Source organism: Notamacropus eugenii, chromosome 1 (genome assembly GCF_028372415.1).
Source record: "Notamacropus eugenii isolate mMacEug1 chromosome 1, mMacEug1.pri_v2, whole genome shotgun sequence".
In the NCBI taxonomy this organism is placed as follows: domain Eukaryota; kingdom Metazoa; phylum Chordata; class Mammalia; order Diprotodontia; family Macropodidae; genus Notamacropus; species Notamacropus eugenii.
Window position 1 is genome coordinate 621699932 of NC_092872.1, and position 27180 is coordinate 621727111.

General features: G+C 39.6%; 2 protein-coding genes across 6 annotated transcripts; one reads left to right on the plus strand and one right to left on the minus strand.

Moving 5' to 3' along the window:
• The first annotated feature begins 41 nt into the window (after positions 1-41).
• TM2D2 (TM2 domain containing 2) lies at positions 42-14279 on the plus strand. 5 transcript variants are annotated; one of them, XM_072635131.1, is made up of 7 exons: positions 42-413; positions 2590-2677; positions 7447-7562; positions 8681-9356; positions 10770-10842; positions 11930-12305; positions 14133-14279. In XM_072635131.1, exons 1-4 carry the CDS (start codon positions 181-183, stop codon positions 8892-8894), a joined length of 651 nt encoding a protein of 216 aa, XP_072491232.1. In that variant the 5' UTR covers positions 42-180; the 3' UTR covers positions 8895-9356; positions 10770-10842; positions 11930-12305; positions 14133-14279. The 5 variants fall into 5 exon arrangements, with proteins under 5 accessions (XP_072491232.1, XP_072491234.1, XP_072491230.1 ...); XM_072635133.1 differs by having other exon boundaries at positions 11930-12031; XM_072635129.1 differs by having other exon boundaries at positions 11930-14279.
• Positions 10175-27115, minus strand: HTRA4 (HtrA serine peptidase 4). The gene is made up of 9 exons (XM_072635134.1): positions 25735-27115; positions 23045-23144; positions 20172-20376; positions 18834-19028; positions 17573-17605; positions 15654-15768; positions 15272-15329; positions 14126-14221; positions 10175-12078 (listed from the first exon to the last, which is right to left on the minus strand). The coding sequence occupies exons 1-9, from the start codon at positions 26219-26221 to the stop codon at positions 11913-11915; spliced, it is 1455 nt and encodes a 484-aa protein (XP_072491235.1). The 5' UTR covers positions 26222-27115; the 3' UTR covers positions 10175-11912.
• Positions 27116-27180: the final 65 nt, after the last annotated feature.

A 27180-nucleotide genomic window follows, 5' to 3' on the forward strand; every position in this document is an offset into this window, starting at 1 on the left:
GAAAGCCTTGGTGGGGGGAGGGGGCGCTCCAAGTGAGGGCTTTCATTGGCCGGTTCGCGGAGAAAGGCGGGGTCGTGCGGCGCCGACCAGCTGCGGCGGCGGCCTAGGCCGAGAGTTCTAGGCTCAGCTGGGGCCTGGATTTCTAACGCCGGCCGGGTCACGGCGACCACCCCCGGGAGGATGGTGTTGGGGGGGTTCCCGGTGAGCTACCTGCTGCTGTGCGGCCAAGCGGCGTTGCTGCTGGGAAACTTGTTGCTGCTGCACTGCGTGTCGCGGAGCTTGTCGTACAACACCACGGCCGAGCCCGAGGCCGCGGCCACCGGATCTGCGGGCACAGCCCGGCTGGAGGGCGCCGAGACCCAGATGCTGGCGTACACGGATCCCCGCTCCCCGGTCATCCTGTGCTCCTTTCTGTAAGAGGCCCACGCTCTGGGAGGCGGGGGAGCGAGCGCGGCTGGAAAGGATGCGCCGGATCCGCGCTGGATCCTCGCCGGATCCTCTCCGGGTCCTCCGGCCGCAGCTGGGCCAGAGGGTGACTCGGCAGACCCCACCTGCTTTCCTGCCCTGGGCAAGGAAGGGCAGGAAATGGATGCGTGGGGCTGGCGGAGTTCTTGCATGGGGGGGGGGGGGGGGGGGGTTGGGACACTGTCCTGGTGTGCAAGGCCAGGTGAGGCCCGGCTTTGGGGCAAGCGCTGGGGAACGGAAAAATGGGGGATGGGGTGAGGGACAGAGACTGACTTTCTTTGCAGAAAGTTGAATAACTTAATCCCTCAAGGATTATTCTGATTCAGCCCCGTACTTTGTGAAGCTGTTTAAAGATACTAAAGAAGTCCTTGCTCAGGGAATCCTAAAGTAGGATCCCAGATTCTCTACCTTTTTAAGCCCCTTCCCCCCAAAGAAAACCCCCAAAACCCCTTGATATGTCTTACTTTGATCCGTATACATTCTCCTGGCGCAGGAGATTTGAAGGGTTCAAATTTGAAAGATTTTGAGGAACTGGATGGTTCTGACAGCCAGCCTAAGCTGACTGCAGAAGAGCCATCACCAGAAGATTAGCCACCAGATGAGAGGAATTTGGGGGGCCGCAGCAATTCATGAAGATGTCTAATAAAACAAGAAGAAGTGGTCATCTAGCCCGCACCCAATGAAATATCACAGCTAGTGAAATATGTTCTTAGTGGGGTAAGATAAACCTGGGAAATTGAGAAAATGTTGACACTAAAACCTTGAGGGCTTCAGGCATAGAATCTGTTAAGACTAATGGATGCAATTTAATAGAGACAATGTACTAAGATTTACACAGATTTCGCCAAATCGGTTGCGCACATAATACAGGGTGGAGAATATGTAGCTATAGAGCAGCTTGTACCCAGAATCCCCCAGGTCTTTGTGTACTGTACCTCCCTGTAGAAGGGAGCCACAAGGTGATTTTATCTAAGGCTGTAATAAAAGAAACAGAATGGAGAAAGTCATAAGCACTGGCCCTGGCCCTGGTCAGACCACATCTTAAGTATCTCCCTCTAGTTCTAGGTACCATATATAATAATAGCTAGCATTTATATAGTTTGCTGAGCATTTTACAAACATCATCTCATTGATCCTTACAAGAACCCTGCAAAGTAGGTGCTATTATTATCCCCATTTTACAGATAAGGAAACTGAGTCAAACAAGAACTTCAGTGAAGTTAAGGGTGAGAGAGCTAGTAAGTGTCTAAGGACAAATTTGAACTTAGGTCTTCCTGATTCCCAAGTACAATGTACTAGAGAAATTGACCAACCGGAGCTTATCCAGAAGAAAGCAATCAGGATTGGTGGAGGCCTCAAACCATTCATGAGGATTGGTTGAAGGACCTGAGGATGTGTAGCATGGGAAAGAGTAACTTAGGGATATAACTGCTGTCTTTAAACATTTGAAAGGTTGTCATGTCAGAGAGAGAGATTACTGTTTGTTCAGTTCTAGGAGAACTTGGACTATAAGTTGTAAGTTTTAATTTAACAATAGTTTATAAGAATTAATTGCAAATAATAATTAGAGCTGTCCAAAAGTGGCTTCTGAAGTCTGTGTTCCTTGCCGTTGAATTTCTTTAAGCAGAGACTGATGAATCACTTCTTGAGGTTGTTGTTGAGGGTATTTAGAAGACTTGGGACCAAGTTTGGCATATGACAATTACTACCTGTATGACCTTGAACAAGCCATGTAAACCTTGGGCCTCTGTTTCCTCATAAAATAAGAGCTCTCTTTCAGCTCTAGAGCTATGATGCAGTATACTCTGAGATTCCTTTGAATTTTAGAATTTTGTAGGTCAATTTGTTACAGAATTTTTTGATGATGAGTAGTAAAATCCCAAAGGCTATCCTGAAAGGTCATTATAATTTACACTGAGATCTTGTCCACTACTCTTAGATCATAACAGAATATTTCAAAAGGAATATATTTGAGCCCTCTTTGATCAGCCTAATTGACACAAGTTTATGATTGGAGGAAGGTGGGGAAATTTACATTGTCTGTCTGGGATGAAGGAGTATACAAGATAAATGACTTTATACAAAGGTCTGTTAACAATGTTCATTTTACTGGTGGGTTTACAGGCCTGATGAATTTATAAAATGTGAGGACCCTGTGGATCATGTTGGAAACTCAACTGCCTCCCATGAAATGGGTTATGGATGTGTCAAGGTGAGTTTTTATAGAATATTCTAAATATTCTCACACAAATGACTGACACTTTGTGGTAAATACCATTTAAGATTTTTACTTTTGAAAGAAACAATGCAATTTAAATCCTAATAACAGACATCTAGGGAATATCCAACTTATTTTGTTGTAATGGAATTTCACTATAGTAAATATTAGTATAGAACATATTCCCAAGTCCAGGGGCTGTAGGTAAAATGAAGCAAAACATTTAACCTGCCTTAAAGAGGTACAGTCTCTAGGCAAAAGCTGCCCACATTTCAAAATCAGCATCCCTTTGACTTGGCCCTGCCTTTGGCTTTTTGAACAGAAGTTTTTGATTTTTTTTTTTATTTCTACATTTTTTACTTCAGCTGAAATGTAATAGATTCTACTCCAGCCCCTTATTTTTAAACTGTAGGTGTATCTTTCTCTTTCGAGTGTTTGTCTTTTAAATAACATTGTTAGATTCTAGCTTCTAATCCATTCTGCTCTCTGCTTCCATTTTGTGGGTGAGCTCATCCCATTCACATTTACAGTTACAATTACTGTGTATTTCCCTCCATCTGATTATCTCCTGTTTATCCTTCTCTCTCTTTTTATCCTGTCCTCTGTGATACTTATTTTTAATTCTTTGGGAGCAGTCGTATTTATTCCATGTCTCACTGCCGTATAACATCATCATTAGACTTTTGTATTAAAAAACGGGCCCTAGCTTTCAGGGAGACTTTGCTGTGGCCCAAAAGCATTCCCACTGAGTCTTCTCCTCTTGTCTGGGCCCAACTCATTTTCTGTCTTTACTGTCTGCCCAAGAAAGATGTAAGTTCCCAGACTTACTGCTGATCAAATCCATCCCCCTTATTTTACAGATGAAGAAAGTGAGGTCCAAAAAAGTTAAGTGAGCTTCTTAGGACCTACAGCTAATAAGTGTCCAGGATTAGATTTGAACCAAGATCTTCCTGACTTCCAAGCACAGTCCTCTATCTGCTACACTACAATTCCTTTCATATAAGAACATAGATATATGTCTGTGTCTGCACACACACACACACACACACACACACACACACACACACACACACACACACACACACACACACACACACACACACGTACACACATCTTTTCTGTATGGATAGATAGAGCATACTATTTTGAATAATTACAGATCTAATCCAAGTGGCTCTGCAGAGTTCTTGGATTTTATGTAGTCAGCACAGTATAAATGACAGAGAAGCATCAAGAGGACCTTACCATCCACAGGAAATTCCTCTTTGACCTAGGGTGTTTATTTGATCTTCTGTATCACAGTGGCAAGCACTTTGGAAAGGATACATTTCCTTTTTTGTGCCTTGCTAAGTCTTTATTACCAGAGGGTTGTTGAATAAAATTATTTCTGTTGTTATATCTTTTACTAAATCTTGAATGACTTTGATATGTGAGTGGGAGGCTTGTTGTTATAAAATAATTTTATTCTAGCAAAGTAAATGTAACAACAGTTAGTACAATGGGATCTTAAATTTTCTATATGATATTTACTAATAATTATTTCATCAAGGATGTTCCTGATTTGTGTATCGATAATTCCCATAAAGATTATGTATACATAGGAGAGTGGGAATAAAAGTAAGTAGTTAGTGATGTTCTCTCTGTCACCTTTATTGAGATTAATAAGATCTGAGTTTGTTTTTTGGTTTTGTTTTTCATCATGCCTTTGATAACTTCGACCTTCTGGTACCTAATTCCTTTGGAACACTAGTATACTGTATTTAGACCCAAACTGCTCTCACAGTTGTGTTGTCTTCAACATGGATTGCCTCTTTTTATGTTTGGTCCAATCCATCAGCTTTTCCCATCTTTGTTCTCTTTAGTACATTCCTCCCTCCTCTTTAAGGGCATTCTGTACTAGAATGTTAGGGTCTAAGTGTGTTGATTCTGTTGCTCTCAGTAGAAGAAATGGTTTGTTATAATTATTTTTTGAGATTTTTTTTCATTTTTCTTGTATTTGTAGCTCTCTTTCCACTTTTATCTTGGAATGCCCTTGAAATAGTTTGACCTAGCAGGAGATCTTGCCAAGCTTGTTTTAAACTAATTTTGCCCTCCAACTGCTTCCCTCATTTGGAGACAGTACAGTTCATAAACATCTATCATCCTTCTTCATTAGATTTTACAAATGATTTTTCATTCTAACCATGTTTTGCCTTTGGTAACCATTTCTCTCTTTGGTAAATAAGTCAGATGTTTTCTGACTGAGGCTCTTTTGGGGGGGAATTTTTTTGACCTCCTTGTTGTGACAGTTAATTTACAGTACTTAAACTTCTGTATAAAATTATTATAGTTAGCATCAATGACATTTCTATTGTCTATTTCCCATGTTTTATTTTCAATTACTTGTTTAAGTAATTTAGGATTTAGTTGTTCCAATGTGCATCTTATCTTTTTCTCATCATTTAATTCTTCTTATTTATTACTAATTGTGATCTTAACTTTTCATAAGTTAATGCTCTCACTGCATGCAAAGAGGTGACTCAGAGATCATATCAATAACATATCAATAACCGTATCAGTAACATCATGTTAAAATAAAATCTATTTTGTTCTAGATGTTATTTAGTGCCTGCTATATCCTTGTTGTTTAGTCATTTCAGTAGTGTCTGACTCTTGCTGACCCCATTTTGGAGTTTTCTTGGCAAAGATACTGGAGTGATTCAATGTTTCCTTTTCTAGATCTTTTTACAGATGAGGAAACTGAGGCAAATAGTTGTCCAGGGTCTCAAAGCTATAAGGCCAGATTTGAATTCAGGAAGATGAGTCTTCCTGATTCCAAGCCCAGTGGTGTATATGCACTTCACCATCTAGTTACTCTCTTGCCACATCCAGTGCCTGCTAGTTGTTTTCTTGAAGGAAATGGTATTAGATTTCTGTGTAAGCTACAGATCTTTGACTTTTACCATTTTATATTCTTTGACCATGTTTCCCCATATATTAGGTAGTTAGGTGATACAGTGGCTAGAATGCTGGGCCTGGAGCCAGGAAGACATGAGTTCAGATCTGACTTCAGACATTTATTGGCTGTGTGACCTAGGGCGAGTCATTTACATGTGTTTTCCTCCTTTTCCTCAACTGCAAAATGGGAATAGTAATAACATTTACCTCCCAGAGCTGTTGTAAGAATCAAATCAGATAGTAATTGAAAAGCACTTAGCACAGTGCTTAGCAAATAGTAAATGCTATGTAAGTGTTAGTTTTATTATTTGCCCCATCCTCACTTTTTCCCAGTTTTGCATGTCAAGACTCATCTGATTCAGCTCCTTCAACATTGTATCTGTTGGTCATTGGACAAGAAGCTCACATTTAAATTATCAGAAGTCAGAATTTATTGATGGTCTAAAAAATGTGTGATTCTTAGTACTCTCCATCCCTTTTCTCATAACTCTTTTCACCATACCTGCAGGAATGAAAAGGCTGAGGATCGTATCTTTGTTTCCTGAATTGCTGTGGCTCAGAATATTCACAAGTCTTTTTCATGATGTTCCTTTCTGTAGTTAGCTAGGTTGATCCTTGTAAGACAGACTGGATCTGTTCCTAAACCTTACTAGAAACCTTCTGTTATAGCCTTGCAGAACCCAAGATTACCTCCACGCTGTAATGAACCACTTAAGTAAGATTTTAGTACAGTTATTTTTCATCATGGTAAATTACCATCCTATGGATAAGAGATTTTTAATGTATTTTTAATACTAAATTACATATAAGAAACTTTCCAATCATTCAGAGTTTTGCAAGTACCTACCACATGTTAGGTACTGAGAATATAATGAGACCAACCTACCTAGTTTTGGAATTACTTCATTATAGTGAATTTTTGTTCTAACTATTAAAGGGATTTAACTTTGAATTAATGTCATCTTGGATGTTGAATTCTCAAAGGGGATTAAAAAGGAGCCTTTAGACAGATAAAAAGAAGAGCAAGGTCAGGAAGACCCAGAGAAGGGAGAATGTCCAAGAGAAAAGGGGAGGTCAACAGTGGCCAATACTACAGAGAATTCAGGAAGAATCAGGACTGAGAAGAGATTATTAAATCTGACGATTGATAATCTTAATGCACTATTTTCTTGAAATACTAGTAAATCTTTTGTGCTCTCTCTTCAAATGAACCCTGTGTTAATTTGTGTATATGTTCAACCCTTCCAGTAGACTGTAAGTCTCTGGAGAGAAGGAACTCTTTTGGTTTTATCTCTGTGTCCACATTATCACCTATACATTAGGTGCTTTTATAAATATTTCTTGAATTTAATTCCTAGGACTGACAAAAATTTGAGAGTTCCACAGACATCAGATTCATGTGCTTAAAGACAGAGCATTGGATCAAATGATTCCTTCAGATCCATGCAGCTCTGTTCCATGATTTCCTATGTTTTTATATAAAATATGGCTATCTCAAATTGTTTTAAAATTACAAATTTACAGATACTCCTTAGTCTATTCATTTTTCTATAAATATTTAATATTAATCATCTTTACCATTATATCAAATAAACAGCATTTATTTATATTGTTTCATATACTTTCTGTGTATTACTGAAGAAGTTATCATTTAATTCTCTGAACAATTTTGGGAAGCTAAATGATTGAAAACAATAAAAAAAAAAAAAAAAAAGGACACACAGGATAGACCTGATAAATCAAGGAAGGATTTAGCATCTTACACCCCAGGATGGTGAGAGTAATTACTATTTTAAAAGTTTGATAAGTTATTTTTGGTTCCACAGTTTGGTGGCCAAGCCTACAATGATGTAGAACACACTTCGGTACAGTGCCAGGCCTTGCAAGGAATTGAATGTGCCGGCTCTAGAAGCTTCTTACGAGAGAATAAACCGTGTATAAAGTGAGTGTTACCTAATTAATCTGGAGTTCTTTTCTTTCTTCCTGTTTTTAGTTTGCCATTGCTTAACCTGACTTTTCCCATTAACTTGAGTTTTGAAAGTTTAATGTAGCTATTTTGGTACACAGCTCAACCTTGAGTCAATATGGTAGAATGAGAAAAGATCTCTGGGAATTGGAGAGTCAGAGGCTTTAGTCCCAGCTCTGTCACTAACTGTATAAATACAGAGAGCACAGGATTTGAAGTTAGAGGACTTGGGTACTTCTGCTTGCTATCTCTGAGGTCTTAGGCAAGTCACTTTGCTCTCTGAGCTTCAGTTTCATTCTTCATTCATAAAATGAGGGGGCTGATTTCTTAAGTTCCTTTCAACTCAGAACTTATGAAATCTGAAGCTAGGATTAGCCATTCTACCTCTCTGAGCCTGAGTTTCTTCTACTATAAAATGAGGGATGTGTACTAGGTAACTTCTAAGGCCCCTTCCAACTGTAGTCATTTATAGGCATAAATCCTACCCAGATGTCCCTGTAGTAACAGAAGGAACCTAATAAGGAAGGCTTCTCTCTACTGAAGCTCATTTTATTTATAGTTAAACAGAAAACATGTGCTAAGGGTCTCAGAATTTAAACATGCCCTTCAGGCTACAGCAAGATAGTGAATGAATTTATTTATGACTTAACCTTAAAGCAGTTAATGAAACTAGGCAGCTGTATTGTATTGTGGAGAGAAGACCCTGTGAAGGAACATGTTACAGCAGTTATTATTATCACAGAATAATCTGAAAATATTATAATAATTCAGAGACCTTGGAGGAATTAGACTAAGGTATGACAAGCCTTCCTACAATAAATGCAGTCAGAAGAAGCATTGAATTACAGAAAGACCTACATCCGTAATTACTTATGCATTTCAATTTCATAGATGCTAGTAACTTTTTTGAGCTAATAGTTTCATGATACTGTAATGGGTAGAATTTATCTAAGAATTAATAATTTCTCTGGCCTCCACCAGAGGGAACCAGAGTTAATTATTTTATTATAGCATAACACCACCTTTGTATCATTTCATTTAGGCTGAAAGCATTTTAACTTTCCTCTAGTGAAAAATCTTTTATTTTTTCCTAGGTACACTGGACACTACTTCATAACCACTTTGCTGTATTCCTTCTTCCTGGGATGTTTTGGAGTTGATCGTTTCTGTCTGGGACATACGGGTACAGCAGTAGGGAAATTGCTCACCCTTGGAGGACTTGGAATCTGGTGGTTTGTTGACCTTATTTTACTTATTACTGGAAGGCTAATGCCTAGTGATGGCAGCAACTGGTGTACTGTTTACTGAAGAGAACTAGACTCATTGAGAATTGGTGTAGCATGGGAAAATGAATGACCTTTCTTTCCTGACTTTGTCTCTACAAATTGCAATTTCTTCCACCATCTCAGACTGTTATTATTCTACCCTTTTTAGAAGAGAATCTGCTGGGGCCGTGTTGTTGGACTGTAGATTTGGAAGCCAGGTCTTGAGTTAATGTTTGGAAATGATAAATAATGCTTTGAAAAATCAACGTTTTATCTACAGAAAAGAAGGTATTAATATGCTTGTTCAGACATAAGCAGCAAGAGGATTTCTATACCTTTTTGCATGCCTTCCCTCTGCAATATTATGGCTTTGGTCTTCTGGAACATGTATTGAAATATCATGAACAAAGTGAGCGTTTTTAGAATGTACCTGGCCCATTGTGCTATATGTACTAGAAGATACCTGAGATGAAACCAACCATTGAAAATCTGTCTTCAGAAAAAGGTGAAAATTGAAGTAACTGACAATGAATATTGAAACTCTGACTTTTAATTCTTATGTTCCATAAAACTTTTGGCCAAATGGAGAGGCTATACAGGTATATTGTCATTTAAACAAGCAAAGAGAAGCCTCTAATTCTGTTGTATTGTAAGAACCAAGCTTTTGAAATGCTGAACTGCTGTTCACCACCCTTAGGGTGTCAGCACTGTGCCCTATGGGTGTTATCTACTGTGTACAGATGACTTCATTAAAATTTTGTTTTTAAAGAGATGTCTGAGTGATGTATCTGAGATCAGACATTTCTCTCAGCAGAGATATCCCCTCTAAAATTCTGAATCTGGTAACAAATACAATTGCTGCTTGTATGAGGTCTTTCACATAAATAACTGAAATGAAAATTCAGGACTAGGAAAGTTTTAGATAGAGAGTTTTCATATGCTAGGAATGAAGAACAGATTTCTGCACTAAGAATTTTCATTCAGCAAGCATTTATTAAACACCTACACTGTTCCAGGCAATGTGCTCAGCCTACAAAACAGAAGCAAATACAAAAACAAAGGGGTCCGTACCCTCAAGAGTTTTACATTTTATTTGGAATATTGGGGAGAAAATGGAAACCAAATACAGAATTTTCCAATTTTAAAGCCAGAAAGGACTTTGGAAGTCATGGAGATAGTATGAAACAGTAGAAAAAGTGGTAAATTGGATATAAAGAAAAGGGAGCCAACTTGAACCTGCTCTGGAGAGCCAATTGTTAAATTTTCAGTGTGAGCATTTATACCTCAGATTGGTGAAAGCTACAAGTCAGTGCTTGATTTACTGTTTTGTTGATTGTCTAGAGTTAAGAAAGTAATGGAGAAAGTGTTAATGTAAACAAAACTAAAAAAAAAAAAAAAATGGATGTGTACCACCCACCCATCCCCAGAGCTGGTTGTTAAACATTTGCCAAGCACATTCCTGGAGGAAATCCATGTTCTAACCGTGGCTATATGACTGGGCAAATCACTTCTCTAGGCATCAGTTTCCTCATTTGAAAAGTGAAAGATTTAAACTCAGTCTCAAATGTCCTTTCCTATTGTACAAGTCTATGTTCTTCTGGTTTAATGTTGTGGTTTGAGGGGGTTTCCCCCTACTCCCTGTCAGGTGTGTATCATATCAATGTAAACAATAGTACTTAAAAGTTTTCCTGTAGGCTAAAGCCACTAGTTGGGATATTTGGTCCAGTTTTCCTATTCAAAAAAGACTGGAGATAATCCTTTCCTCTTAATAATGCTGTTGTGCTTTGAATTACAAATGATTATAAAGGTAAAAGTTCTTTTTACCTTTCCTGTATTAAATAATTATAGTTGCTAGCATTTATATAGCATTTTAAGGTTTACAAAATACTCTGTAGATTATATCATTTTAACTTGACAGCCACCAAGAGATTTGGAGACCAAGGACACGGACTTAGATCTGGCTCTGCTGCTTTCTGTCAGTGTGACTTCAGGTGAGTCATTTCCTTCTGTGAATCTCAGTTTCCTCATCTACAAGATGAGTACAATGAACTAGTGCAAAGCCCTTTCCAAACACAAATCTTCTGATCCTATGAAGTAAGCAACAAAATAGGATGGTAACATCAGAGGTAATGATAAAGATTGTTAGAGGAGAGGCCCCCACCCCCACCAGAGAAATAGTGCTTGTCTGGTACATCTCTAGGTTGCTACCACTATGCCCCTTTTCTTCTTTTTTTACAGGGAGAAAAGGGCCTTTATTGAGTATCTATACACAGCCACCCCACTTAAGGGATTTTCAGGTTTTGGAAAAATTAAAAGCGATTTGTCACAAAAAGGTCAGGGGCTTCTAGCTTAGATCTCCTTTAGGAGAAAAATATAAAACTGTTCCCTGTCAAGTTGGGTTTAATTTCTTTATAAATTCTTTAAATAATCAAAGATCAAATTGTGCTCCATTGACAGGAGTGTGTCATTGGTGTCCTCTACTACTGGTTGTGTAACAGTGAGAATCTCCTAAAATCGGTTCCCTCAGGAGACGATAGTTTCTCTATCACTGGGGGTCTTTGAGCAGAGACCAGATGACCAGTTGTTGGGGATGATGTACAGGACATTCTAGGTCACTTGTAGATGCCTCCCAAGGGCACTTCTAACCAAGAGATTTTGCAGTTTCTTAATTTTTCTAAGCCCATTTCCTCATTTATAAAATGAACATAACAATACCTTGATTCCAAGTTGCAGAGAAGGTATGGCCCTGCATCAGTAGAGTGTGTTCTTCACCTGAGAGTTCCCTGTACCCATGAAATCAAAGGTCCAGTGCTTATCCCTGTTACTTATAACCTCCCAGGAGGATTATGAGAGAAGCATTTTGTAAACCTTAAAGTACTGTATGAATGAGAATTATTATTAGAAGAATAAATGTTTATCTAATTAGAGATCTAGATAGAATGGTTAAAAGGATTTCTTCTCTAAGGAAGAAGACCCCCAAATCTTTTGACCATCTTCTATATGGACCATATAGTATAAATTCAGTTTTGCGAGATAAATTTGTCTCTAAATGGGAGCTTGTTTAATTAATTATTTCAGGAATGATCGTCAGGACCACATCCTCATTTCTCCGACGAACCACTAAGGAAATGGAGTCACTCTCTTTCACAGCTTCAATGACATCTGTGATGGAAGTGACAGGTTGTCCATTTATGCTGGTAATCACATCATGGTTTCGCATCCCAGAGCTGGGGGAAAAGATGAAAGTAGAGAACTAGAGAAAAGGCTTTTGTCTTTACTAGACCAGAACCACACATCTCTAAGTCTAGAACATAACCCTACTTCTCACATGGAATTTCTGCTGGAAAGCTTTGAGATAATTCTGCTTTATTCATCTTGGAGGATGGATTGTATTGGAAAAAATTAATCTCCAGTTCTAGGCACCCATTAGTTTTCCAACATACTACTCCTACAGGTAAGTAAACAAATGGCAAACTTCCTCTGGATTTTCCCTCTCACCCCTGAGCTTCCCTATCAAGCTAACATTAGCCCATAAAAATCTTATTGACCCCAAGAAAAAGTAAAAATTTGTGTTAGGACAGAGATGTCTTTTTTCCCCAGATATATCATCTGTTTGACCTGTTTGACCCTGGCTCTTTTCCATTTTCAAAAAATTCCTATAGCTAGGGAACATAATAAACTGAACTATAGTCTGTGCTTCAAAAAAATCTAAAAATGTTAGGTTCTGTCTGTAGCCTTCCTTCTGAACTGCAACTTTGATCAGCAGTTATGGATTGTAAGCCTAGTTCATTGACTTCATTTGGGAGACTAGATCCTCAGCATGTAAAATCTGTTGTTCTTGATGTGGAAGAGGTTCAAATGTGAAACGCTTCAATAGAATTGTAAGTAGAGTTGTAGCTATGCTAATGTTTGTGTCTGAGATGTGACTGTTGCAGGAGATACATAGCAGTACACAATTTCCTGGTGGGAAATAGAGATTCATGATAAGAGATTAGGAGACCCAGCAGTAGTTATGACATTTATGAAGAATGGAGGTAGGAAGTCACTTGAGAAATCTTAAATAAGAAGCTTAGAAAGGATGGAGAAATTTTAGAGGAGATGAGAGGTTTAAGAGTAAAAAGGCTGAAATCTGAATTTTAGGAGTTAGGTCAGCTCAGGAATACTGACCATGGGGCTCCATGTTCAGCAGTGCAGGAGACTAGGGATAATTCTTTGTTCAGAAACTAAGGGAGAAGGCTGTCCTACAGAGAACAATTTTGATCTAGGACCAAGGCAAAGTCCTAGGAACCAGGAGAAGGAATCTTGTTCTCCTGTAACTGAAACAGTTGGCCTTAGATTGGAAGTTACAAGTAAAGGAGAGCTGGAAACAACCATAAAAACCACTATCAAACCCAATTTACTTTTGTCAAGCCAAAGTGAACAATAAGATATTATGCTTGTGACTTCCATATTCTATATGTAGCTTGTGCCTCAAAATTCTTTTAATGGTAGTGTGTGTATTTTGTAGCGGTTGATGGAAGTGCTGTTGAAGAACAGACACAAGGAAGGAGGGGAACAGGAGGGAAAGTCTGTGCAATCATGAGTACTGTATTTACAGGAGAAAACAAGCAACTCATGAGTGGTAGTAGCACAGTTTCCAAAGCAGGAGCAAAATAATCCAAGGAACTTTCTCTTTGGAGGCCATCCATGGGTATATTTCCTCGTATCAGCCAAAAGAGATTTCCGACTGTAGCCTCTTAGTATTGTCACCAAGATTTTACAGAAAGATCTTGCTTATTAAAATACCAGGTTATAAGAGGTGGAAGGCATCTGAGATCATTAAGTCTAACCTCATTTTATAGATGAGGAAACTAAAGAAAAGATTAAGTGGCTTGTCCAGAGTCACATAGCTGGTAAATGTCTAGGACAGGATTGGAACCCCAGGTCTTCCTGACTCCCAAGACCAATACTCTCTCCACTATACTTTGCTACCTTCACATTAAAGACCTTTAGTAAGAGCCTACGCAAAATTGAGCCTGGAAAATGTGAAGTCCTAAAAATGGGGTTGCTGCCTCCCTCCTCCAGATGCTAAGAAAAAAGGAGGTCTGGTAGTTTATCAAAACATTTTTATAATTGTAATTCTCCTAACTTATTTCACAAAAACCGGTGTTAGAGAATACAAGACAATACTTACAACACAAAAATACTAGTACTCAAGTTGAGACCCTGCCTGAGTACCAGCACTTAATTCCATATGACTTTCAAAAAGGTAGAAGATCTCATTTTGTCTTTTACCTTGCAGCAGGAGTTCCTTGAATCACTTCATATATGAAGACCCCAGAACTCACATCAGGGAAATCTGGATCCTGATTCTTCATTTCTTGGAGAAGGCTAAGAAACAAGGGCAAATTTCCATGATGTTAAAATTAAAAGTGATGAATGAAATGTTCTGGAACCTGTGTGTGTTTCATTACAACTCATTTGGTCTCTGGGATGTAGGGAAATACTTGACTTTAATAGTCACATAATTCCATCATGTTTGAACTCTCCCCAGGGTTAATAATTTCATTATATATGTATGTATGTCTATATATGTATTTATGTACACATAAACGTGTATGACTGAAGAAAGAAATGAATAGTCATAGAATAAGGGATAATGGCTGAAATAAGTGTGAGTATTCATGAAATTTTTAAAAAGCTAGAGGGGGAGATGCTCCACAGGGGAGGGAGAGGAGGGTAGAGAGAGAGGAGGAAGTTATGAAAGGACAAAAGAAGGCAGAGATGAGTTGCATGAGTGGAGGATCACATCCCTGAGATCACAGATCCATCAAGATAGCACTAGGTACGACCTTAACCTGGCTCTATAGAGAGCCCTAGAAGCAGCAGCAGAACTCATGGGACGGCTACTTCAGGATGCACAGAAGAGCTCTGATCAGAGCAATGATAAACCCTGAGTCCAAAAGAATGAGGATGAAGCATGCTACTCTTCCGAAATGCAGAGGAAGGCATATATTTTCAGCTGTGGTTCATCTGGGAATTTTTGTTAGATGACTGATACACTGAGGAATTGGGGGTTTGGGTGGGTTTTTGCTTTTTAATTTACAAATGGTTGGCCGAGGGTGGTAGATGGGGATGGGGAGGGAAGAATATTGGGAGGGATGGGTTCATTAAAAAATGCTTGTTACTTGAAAAAAAATTCAACATAATTTTCATGCCCTTCCAAACATCCATAAAAATGAGACAGAAATTACAAACAATACCACTGTAAAGCAGGATGGGCACTATTTACTGTCATATTCACCAGAGCAAGCCAGAGTGCTAAGTGTAAGGAAATTAGCTAGAGTCCAGTTGCTTTTGCCCTTCCAGGCTTGCCATCATATTCATGCAGTTGACCTACATCCACAGCATGTAAGTTCATGCACAAAGTTACACACTTACCTCATAGAAAGAGGCAACATTCGGAGGCCTAAATATTTCTTCTGGGAAAGAATTTTTCCTGGAAATAAAGAATCTAATGAGTTGATGACACCCAACACCCTCCTATCGAAGAGATCTTAAAATATAGATGCTTCCATATGACAATCTGCCTTTCCTAATCGTCAGCTGACAAACTTGTCATTACTCCCCAAGGAGTCGTATTTCTGTAGGAAAGGAATCAAGAGCTCCTGTGCACAAAGTTTATGCTTAGGTTATAGACATTCGGGTCACCATTACAGGAGTGGATCAGCAATACCCCAGTTATTGTTTGAGTACACATAAACTCTTGTGGAGAAGGCTAAGAATTGAGTATGGAAGTGGGAAGAATCCTAATCTTCCTCACCTTTTAACTGGCGCTGATGAAATTCTGCCAAGAATTGTCGGATTCGATCTGAGGGAATAGCAAAGGAAATTCCTGCTGTCACCTTCAGGGTGTTTATGCCAATGACTTCACCATCCTAGGAAGGGAGGAGATAGACTTCAGCCAATGAATTTTGTGCAAATGAGCAATATTGAGCCAATGGAGCAAGGAGCCAATTATCCTATGGACAGAAGTGACTGTGGCTGGTAGAATTTTATACTCCTTAAATAGATACAGTAAGGGAAAGATTCAGTAAGGTTCCAGGTATGCTAGGATAGCTAAGGCTACCTACAGTCGTAAAAACTACCATACATATGGGAGTGGTGAGCCACAGGTGCCAAGAAAATTGAGAAATTCTGGATTTTGTATTTTGTGTAGTGAGCTAATTCTTTCCCTCTAGAAATTCAATTAGTTTCAGAAGTGAATTAGAAGCTTCAGTTTCAGGAGGTAAATGATGGGCCAATGCCTAGGAGATCTTTAACCTCAACTGGAAATAAAAGTGGAAGGGGAAAAATCTCATAATTCCTCCCAGTTCTATGGTGCTTAGAGATTTACCAAGCACTTCCCTCACAAAACCTCTCCAAGGGAGAAAGGGCAAATATCATTATCCCCAGTTTACATCTAAGAAAACAACTAAGATTTAAAAGAAATACAATTTTTTTTTTTTGCTCTAAATCCAATGCTCTTTCCGTTATGTTATCCTGCCTTTCAGTATCTGGTGAACTGCTTATAACTGTTTAGAATGAGAATTCTTTGAAGACCTTTTGTATATATGTTCCTCTCTGGCAGTCTGGTGAAGCCCATGGACTCCTTTTCAGAATAATGTTTTTAGGTAATTAAAGAAAATACCTAATTTCAGTTAGAGGTTAAAGAAAATGAAGTAACTTTTCCTGTGAAAGTTTATTGCCTACCTCCTCCCCAAAATGTATCCACAGACCCCAGATTAAGAATCCCTTGTTTAGAGAAACCATCATGGATGGTTGGATGATGCAAACAAACCAGGAAAAAATGCCCTGTGTATTTGCCTTGTCAGTTAATTGGTGTATCTTGCATATTGCATTGTAAAAATAGCTCACAGACCCCCAACTTGCTTTAGAATTTAAGGAGGGACTTCCTCTAAAAAAAAGTCTGTAAAAAAATAAGAACTGAAGTCCAGAATACATCACCATGTACAATGGATCAGATGAATTATTTATTTCATTGCTTCATTTTTATTAGAAACCAGATGCTCAAACATTTCCCCTAGAGATCTAATAAAAAGTTTAGAAGACATGAATGAGGCACAGCAATGAAGTGTTCCTCTGGTTAAGACTAAAACTTTCTCTAATATATAATATGCTATATAAAATAAAGAGTTTGAGGTGGAGGCAAGTTTAACCCAACATGTTGAACCAGAGGGTGTTAAGGTTATCTATGATTCAAAATCTTTCAGCTCCTTGAGGGTAAAGATGGTTTTTGTCTTTCTTCGTATCTCTAGTACTTTAGCCCACTGACTAGTACATAGTAAGTGCTTAATAAATGCTTGTTGACTGACTAAAGTTGCATATAATACATAGTTTTTATTTTTGTTCAGTAAAAAAAAAGCACATACTGACCATTTCTCTTTTCTTATCACCATTTTGAGTGAAAGGAAGAAGAGAATGAAAGGGAGAAAAGGAAGGAAGGGAAGTGAAAGAGAAAGAAAAAAATTGAAGGGAAACTGAAGGCTGGAGGCTTTCTTTCCAATGAAGTCACAGGTTTGGGATTTTCTTTAACAGTTTCCTCTTGCTCAAAAAACAACAACAAACATCTCTTCACTGAGCTCCTCAAACACTGATGCCCAACCTTGGTATCATGGAATTTGGAAGGACCTCAAATGTTAGGAAGAGATTTAGGGCAACAAAGAAAAATCAGCTACTTACCAAGTTCAGCAGAGGGCCCCCAGAATTCCCATGCTGCAAGACAGAATTAGAGAAAAGCAGTCATAAGTGCCACACAAAGTATCCCATCTAGCCCATTACTACATATACTATCCTCAAAAAGCAGGGTTTTAAAGCCTTTAGTTGCTTCTGGCATTGGAGATAATGTTATATTGCCAGAGGAATTCCTTACAACAAATACCAGCCCAATTAGAGGAGCTCACGGAATCTAACATGCCGTACACCAGTTATCATTGTTATACTTCAAAGATTTGTGATTGAATCAGTGTGGTACACTCTTCACAACACCAGTCACAATTACTCTAAAACACAGGAGAGTCTTCAAGAATTGCTGTGGCTGAAAAACTCATCACCCTGCAGTGAAGAACCTCTTCAAACTTAGGTAGAATGTTCCCTAAAGTACCAACGTACAACCCATGGCTGGGTCTGTACCTACCAACAAACATCTATTAAAAGCCTGTTTTGTGTCAGGCGCTGTATTCTGTGCTGAGGATACAAAGATGAAAACAGACAGAACGCTATGCATGCTAAATTTAAATGCACGAAACAATGTGTGTGTGCATGTAAACAATGCATGTAATTGTATAAAACAAACTAAATAAATATGTAAATTTATATACATATATTTATATTATATATATAAATTTTATACAGATATGTGAAGATATAGCAATATACATATGTATATATATTAATTAGATAGCTGTTTGATTTCCTTAGCATTGGAAGCCCCCAGTGAGGAATTTCCTCTAGCCAAAAAATAAAGCATATTCGCTTTAATGAAGAGTTTTAGAGAGAGAGAAAGAGATGGTTGGGGCACTGAAAGATCAAGTGACTTACCCAGAGTCACCTAACCAGTATGTGCTAGAAGTGGGGCTTAGATTTGGCTATCCCCAAGTCTGAGGCCAGCTCTCACTATAACAAACTTCAGGTAAATACTTGAAGCCACTCCAGCTTAATAGGACCTGCTAGAAACTGTGATTCCCCTGGCAAAACCTTTTCAAGGTTTCAAGGGTTTTGAGAACCCAAAGTCACTTACATGCCATGATGAAGCAAGACAGATTCGTCATACAAAGGAAAAAAATTATTTAGAAACTGAGCCCTCAGGATGTATTTCATGACTGATGCTAAGGGCTAGGTGAATTCTGGACATCAAGAACTCACTGAAAGAGGGAGGAAAAAAAGATCTAAAGATTTCTCTCATTTGATGTGATCAGAGAGTAGGCCTCCTGAGTTGGCTTACATTGATGATGGCATCAGTCTGGATATAGTCCATGTCGGAATCCTTTAGACCCAATTCCCGGCCTCCTCGTTGAGTGGTACTGACAATTCCTGCAGTCACTGTATTCTGAAGGGAGAAGGGGCTGCCTAGAGCCAGCACAAACTCCCCTGCATGCAAGTCAGATGATCGTCCCAGGAACAAAACAGGAAGGTCAGTCTTCATGGAGGGCAGAAGGGAGGTGAGGGGGAAATGGAAATAGTACAAGCAAGAGATAAAATAGTTATTAGCTACTGGTTATATACATGTTCATATTTGTGTGCAGTCCTAACATCACAGCAACTTATAGTCTAAAAAATCTCTTACCCACGCCTGCAAAGGCTATCAAATAGTTCTCCCCTAATTTCCAACATTCACTCTTTATGAAATATTACCAACTGTGGTTGTTATGTTGCAGTAATTACAGTAATTAGTAAGCCTTAAGTAGGTGAGGTATAGAGCCTAAAGTTAGCAACAAAGCACTGTTCCTGCCCCAAAAGCAATGTTAGGCCATAAACAGAAAGGGAGATCACCCAGAGTATTCTGGAGTAACCTCAAGACTTCCTTAGGATAGTGAGGTACCCTTGTATTCCCCAGTGTGAATTAGGCAAACTGTTAGACTAGGGAGACTCTAAGCCATTCAGAGGACCTCAAGCATGCATCTCTGGAGAGAAGATGGATCCTTGAGTCTGACTTCTGATGAGTTAGCAGAGAAACTATGGATTACTGATGGCATGGGCTTTTACCACAAAACTATTGATTCGAGTTAGGCATGTATTTCTATTTGCCAAGAAAGCCTCAAGAAATAGCTTAGGGGAGAAGAATGGACCACCCCCTGTATCGTTTTTGGAAGAAGATAGCTACAGGTTCCCTTGGCACATGCTCTTCTAGTTTCAGTATCAGTGATGTCTGAATCACCCATATTTTACAACTTACTTAATAACCCAAAAAATCAAGTCAATAAACATTTATTAAGTACCTACTATGTGCCCAGCACTGTGCAAAGACAATCCTTGCTCTCAAACATTTCAAACTCTAATGGGGATACAACATTCAACAATTATATACAAACAAGATATACACAATATAAACAGGAGATAAAAGTAAAAATATAAACAAAATTTTAAAACTTTCCAGAAACAGCAAGATCAAGGAAGGATGGGATCATTAGATGGGAAAGAAGAGAGAGGAGAATGGAGAGGAAAGGAGGAAGTTAAACAGAAAGCATGTGACAAAGGTACAAACTTTGATAAGATAGTAGAAAAAAAAATTGTTTTAATCCCAGAAAGTGAGAGATTTACCTTTGTACCTGTGCAGCCTTACCTCTGGCTCAATCTTGATGAGTGCAAGGTCAGTTTTTTGGTCAACATCTTTCACCGTTGCTTCATATTTGGCCCCACTGTGGAGTTCTACATTGATCCGCTGCCGGTTAGTGAGGACATGAGCACTGGTAACAATGAGCCCTTCCTCAGACACTATGAACCCTGAGCCACTGGATGCATGAGTATACTCATTGCTTAAAGGTGACCTGAATCAGCAAGATAGTAGCATCAGAAGTAGAGCAAGCAAACTTGACTTTGCCCCTAGTATCTCAACATATATATATATATGTATGTATGTATGTATGTATGTATGTATGTATACATATATATGTATATATATGTATATATATATAGGTTGAGGGGTGAGGAAGGTAGCATGTGCTTCCTCCATGATGTGATCTTTCTTCATGTATCAACCCATGAAGACCTCTTCTGCCTTTCATGTGATGCAACTACCCTTCCTCTAGGTCATCCCATTGCTGAGATGAGGTTCTGCATTCACATTCAGGCTTTTTTCTTCATTGATGCCCCTACTGCCACCACCCCTCATTCATGAGTCTTGCCAGGGTGAAAACATTATTAGTTGTGGTAATGGGAAGCAGAGAACAGTATCACTAGGCAGTTAAATACCAGACTGGAAATTCAGGAATTGTGTGTTTTAATTCTTACAATTTACCTAAATCCAGTGCTTAATTTTCTGTCTGTAAAACAAAGATGATAAAATGATATCTTGCAACTATTTATGTGCTATAGGAATCTGTACTTTGAATACAAAGGCATACCAGGGATGTGCTGGTAAATGTTTTAACAACTAGCTGGGGGGGGGGGGGGGAAGGGGGAAGGGGGGAATTCACTCCTTTCATACTTTTAAAGTTAATCTGCATTATTAATATCTTCTCCACTTCTTTCTTGAGTCTAGACAATAAACAAAGCCCTGTTTTGTAGGCATTTGCCAATTTCCAAGGTACAAATGCTTACACTGAAAATTTTACAACCAGCTCTCAAAAGCCAATTCAAGCTGACTCCAGCACACCCCTGGCTCAGCAATCACATACAAGATATGAATACACCTTCTTGTTATTTTGCTAGAATATATTGCCCCAGATAGAAAACCAAGATGGACCATATAGGCTCTATAAGCAACTTCAGCTTACAACAATGCTGATGATTTTTCACTTCTTCACCCGCCTCCCTAGTCCTCATCGTCACCTTGAATTCTGATCACATGGGCAATAATGTGCTCCATTGGAAAGAATGAGTCAGAAGGACTATTCCCCAAGTCTACCACATAAAGAAGTGACAGCAAAGAAATTATGTCATGTCTCTGAGCTTCACATCTGTACTACTTCCCTCACAGAATTTTTGTGAGGAAAACATTACATGAATCCTTCACGAACTATTCTTAGCATCACAGATGGACTCAGGAAAAGGCTCCCATACCTGTCTTTTACCTCTTCCCAGATACAGCCCATAGGGCATCTAAAATTATACTCCCATTACTATACCCTGGTAGCTTTGTGAATATAAACACCATTGTGAACTGTTTTAGCAAAGAACATGAACCTTACACCTGAAGGACTTTAATTAGATATATTTTGGTTGGATACAGAGAACAGAACCTGGAGCAGTTAGCAGAGGAATATTTGGGTTCAATATGAGGAAAAACTCCCTAGCAATTAGATCTACCCTCAAATTCAATGGACTGCCTTGGTGGTGGGGTGGGTAGTGAGTTCCCTGGGGGGTTCAATGACCACGGTCAGGAATGTTACTGAGAGGATCATGGTGTGTGGAGGGGTTGGGCAGGATTACACCTGGATTACACCCCTACCAGGATTATACCTCTCCCCAACTCTGTATTTCATTTTATGATTTTAAATACTGCTGTGAGGGAATAAGGACAGGACCTGGTAAAGAAAAGTCCTAAGTGAAGAAAATTCTTCTACCAGAGCAGGTCAGTACCTTCTCTGCCACAGATAAGCTTAGAGAGTCATCAAGGGCACTAAAATTAAGTGACTTGACCAGAGTCACATAGCCAGTACGTATCAGGTTCAGAACTTAGACTAAGGTCTTCCTGGCTTTAACACTGGCTCTCTCACCACCACATTGTGCCATCTTTTACATTTTTACGTACGTGTACATATATATATACACACATATATATGTACACACATACACATATCCATATATGCACATATACATATATACACATATGTACATATATATTTACATTATCTTTTACATTTAAAATAAACATTTTACGGTTTTACAATAAGCATTTATTAAGCACCTACTACGTGCCAGGGACTGTGGTAAGTACTTAGGGATACAAAGAAAAGGTAAAATATAGCCCCTTCTCTCACAGTCTAATGAGAAGACAACATGGAACAACAATGTACAAACAAGCTATGTATGGGATAATTTGGAAATAATTAAGAGAGAAGGCACTATGATTAAGAGAGATTGGGAAAGGCTTCCTGCAGATGGTAGGATTTTAACTGAGACTTTTACAGGTGTTTCTATGCACGCAATGCAGGTTCTCTTCTATGTAAAAAAAAAAAAAACTTCCTCAGAGAGTTTTTTCATCCTGTTGATCGAGCAGCTCATCAAATTAACCATCCATGACTTCCCACAGCAAAGGATTTGCCTCCTGGCCAGCTTCAAATATTAGTAGTTCCTAATGACTGCTGAATTCAATTCTACTCCTCCACATTAGAGCTTTATTCTAGAAAAGATTTGCTCTGCACAACTAATGATCTCCACCCCTTTTCTGTGCACTTGATATTTACATTCTAGAGATTTTGCCTTAATTTATGTCTCTGGGATACTTAGATAGGACACAGCTATCCTCCCTTCCCCCTTACCCCACCCCATTACCTTCGGAACAGCTCCAAGTGTACCACAGATGGCGCCACCTTCTCCACCACCTCAACGATGAAGTTATATTTGTCCCTGAGACTGCCTGGGTCTCTGGTACCTGGAAATGAATGTGATCTTCTTGATGGTGCCTGTGCTGGTGCCCATCACATCACAGCAACATCCAAACTACCCCCCGACAGATGACTCTCACAATATAAAATGTGTCTACTGTCCTTTCCAGTGAGGTCTTACATGCTTTGAATTAATGAATAACAAGAACTCATTTACCTACATTTTGGGGGAAAGTGTGACACAATAGAAAAAAAACAAAAACACTGGATTTGGCACTAGTAATTGTTGTTATTGTTCGGTCATTTTCAGTCATGTCTGATTCTTCATGACCGGGTTTCTTAGCAAAGATACTAGACCTGGGTTCAAATCCTAGCTCTGCTATTTAATTGCTTCTGTCACCCTGAACAAATACATTCACCTAAGTCTCATTTTCATCCCTTATAAAGTGAACTCTAAATATATGACTACATTCTGTAAGTATTTATTAAGTATCTGTTATATGCTATTAGACACAGGAAATATAAAGACAAAACCAAAACAATTCCCACTCTCAAGGGAGAAATAATATGCATATAGATAAATATATAAAATATGTGCAGAATAATTGTATAAATAATAAGTAATTGCAGTGGGGGAGGGGGTGGGCTGGGGGTGTGAGGGATGGAGATCGATAACAGCTAGGGAAATTAGGAAAGGCCTCTATAGGAGGTGTCTTACAAATATTACTGGAAGGATGCTAGGGATGCGACAAAGCAGAAGTGAAGAAAGATAGCATTCCAGGCATGCGGATGTGTGGAGGGAAGACAGCCCGTGCAAAGGCATAGACTGAAAAGCATATCTGAGAATGAACAAGTAGACTAATTTGTTTATCACACAGATAAATGTGGTGTGGAAGGTGGGGGTGGGGATAAAATATCATCAATCTGGAAAATCTGGAGCCAGATTGCAAAAGGTTTTAAATTCCAAACAAAGGACTGTATGTTCTTCTAGAAGCAATAGAGTGCCATTGGAGCGTCTTGAGCAAGAGAAGGATATGGTTAGACCTGAACTTTAGGAATATCAGTTTGGTGGCTATGTGGCATAAAATGGATTAGAGATGGGAGAAACTGGAAGCAGGGAGGTAAATTAGGGGACCATTGAAATAGTCCAAGCAAGAAATGGTTAGTGCCTGAACTAGGGTGGCCACTACATAAGAGAAGAAAAGGGAAGAGGTGGAAAAGATGTTAAGGTAGAAATCAATAAGCTTTGATGACTGATTATACTTATTTAGTTTCCTGTTGTTTCCCCTGGTAGAATATGTTTCTTGAGGGCAGTGACTATTTTATTTTGATCTTCCTATCTCTAGCATCCAGCACAGTGTGTGGCACATAGTAGGTACTTTGTAAATGCTTGTTGATTGATTATGAGGGTTGAGGGAGAATAAAGAGTAAAGAACGACTCTGAGGTCCCAAACCTAGATGACTAGAAATATGGTTGAGTACTCCCAATAGAAAAAAATGTTAGGAAAAGGGGGGAATGAGTTCTGTTTTGAACATGTTGAATTTGAGATGCTTTTAAGACATCCAGGTAGAGATGCCCAACAGGTAGTTAATAATACAGTATTAGAGCTCAAGAGAAAGATGAAAGCTGAATATATAAACTCTGGAGTAACAAGAAGTAACAAACACTAGTCTTGCCTTCGCTAGGTGCTTTCCTTGGTGGTTAAGCAAAATCTAAGCCCCACCTCCCACCCCACCTCCACCCCAGCTCTGAATCTTATTATCTCATTTGATTCTCTTCCCCCAGCTCCCATTGGAAACAATCTTATGAAGTAGACAGGGCAAGTATTCATTTATTAATAAACATGGAAACTGGGGCTGCAGGGTAGTCATTTGCTGAAATCTCAAGTTCAGAAAGTACCAGAGCCGGGATGAAACCTTGTTCTCCTTGCCTCCAACTTTTTATAGCTAAGCATTATTACAGTAGGATTAAAGAGAATGAAAGAAGAGGAAAAGAATGAGGAGGAAAAGTAGGAAAGAAGAAGAGGAGAAGAAAAAGAAAAGGAGAAAGGAAAGGAAGAAAGAAAAAAGAAAGGAAAAGAAAGAGGAGACCTAGGAGAGAAGTTATTTCAGAGAAAAAGAACATGAGAGAAAGAGGTGCGAGAATAAAAAAGCATGCCACTAGGAAAATTAGCTAGGAGCAAAGGAAAGGAGGGAAAAAGAGCTGCGATACAATAAGAAGAATAAGGTCAGATAGATCTAGACAGCTAGATAGAGCAGTGGGTAGAGGGTTGGACTTGGGTGACCATCAGCATGTCACTTAACCTCTCTCAGCCTCAGTTTCCTCATCTATAAAAATGGGCATAATAATAACACCTACCTGACAGGCTGTTGTGAGGATCAAATGAGATGACATGTGAAAAGCTCTATCTAAATGCTAGTCGTTAGACCTAATTGGTGATTCAAATGAGAAAGGGGATGTGAAAAATCTCTGCAAGGCTAAAAGGTGCTGTACAAATGCTTATTTGAGATTCCGACTGATTCCTTAGGAGGAGTGGAGCATGGCAGATGAGGACTCACAGACAGACCTACAGTTGCTGGAACAGGGGTCAGGAAGAGGACCTGACAGCAAGCTCACACCTCTCTAGTCGAGCTCACCTGAGTTGCCACAGTTTCCCTTCTCCACCGGCACCGCTGGAAAACCGCCTCGGAGGCGGGCGGCTCGGTTCTCTGCCCGGAGCGCGCAGAGACTCTGGTAGGACCGGCCGTCGTTGCCACACACTGGGACCTCCGAAGCCTGGCAGACGCAGATACCGAGCTGGCCCCTGCTCTTGAAGGTCCGTCTCTTGGAAGTCCGGGTCATGCGGCACCACAGCCCTAGGGCGCAGGGCCGGCTCCAAGGGCCCCCGCACGTTTCTCCTTCCCCAGCAGCGCATACCAGGCAGCAGTTACAACGGTCAGGCTGTGGCGACGACCCCATGGGGCAGACTGGCAATGGGGGACAGCGGGTCGGCTCGCAGGTGGATGGGCAGGGCATCGGTGCCCAGAGAGGTCCAGCCTGGATCCAGGGCATCGCTACCGTGGACAGCAACAACAGCAGTGACGGAGGTAGACTGGCCTCCCCAGTACGCAGCGCCACAGCCATCTCCCTCTCTTCTTACTTTCTACTTAATTTTCTCTACTATTTCAGTTTGCCCTGGCACCCAATCCAGTAGATTAGGGCAAACAACATCCCTGCCAGGCCATAGTGCTGCCTCTGCCCAACTGTGCCAGTCTGTAGCTTTTAAGCACTTGAGTCCCAGGAGGGCGGGACCTGGTTGAACCCTTCTAGCTGACCCTTCCCTCCCTCCTGCTCCCCCCAACACACATTTGCTCCCTGTGGTCACTCCCTCTTTTCCTCTTACCCCGACCCAAGGGAGAGGATAGAGCTCTCAGCAGACCTAAAAATCTAGTCAGAAAATCCATAAAATTTAAATGATCTAGAGCTGAAAAGAATCTTAAAAGCTTTCATGGGAGAACTTTCATTTTTGTAGATAATCAGGAACCATGGGAATACAATGAAAGTAAAGATGGAACATAGAGCATGTGAAGTAAAGTAATGTGAAATAAGTTTGGCAAAGTAGGTTGAATCTGTTTTGGGGAAGGCCTTAAATGCCTGGCTCTGAACATCAGATGAGAGAGATAAAGTGATTTGTTCAAAGTTCGTTGATCAACTAACATTCATTAATTGCTATATGCCAGGCTCTATCCTAAGCATGGAAGATGCAAAGAAAGGGAAAATAACAACACACCAGTCCCTCACCTTGAGGAACTCATTCTAATGGAGAAGACAAAATGCAAACAATTATGTACATGCAGGTGGCAGGACAGCTAGGTGTTAAGGTGGATAGAGTAGACAGTGAACCTGAAAGTCAGCAAGACTCATCTTCCTGGTTCAAATTGGGCCTCAGACATTTACTAGCTGTGTACCCTAGGCAAGTCACTTAACTATTTGCCTCAGTTTCCTCATCTGTAAAATAAGCTGAAGAAAGAAATGGCAAAATTATCTCTGCAAGAAAATCCCAAATGGGGTCACAAAGAGTCAGGCATGACAGAAACGACTGA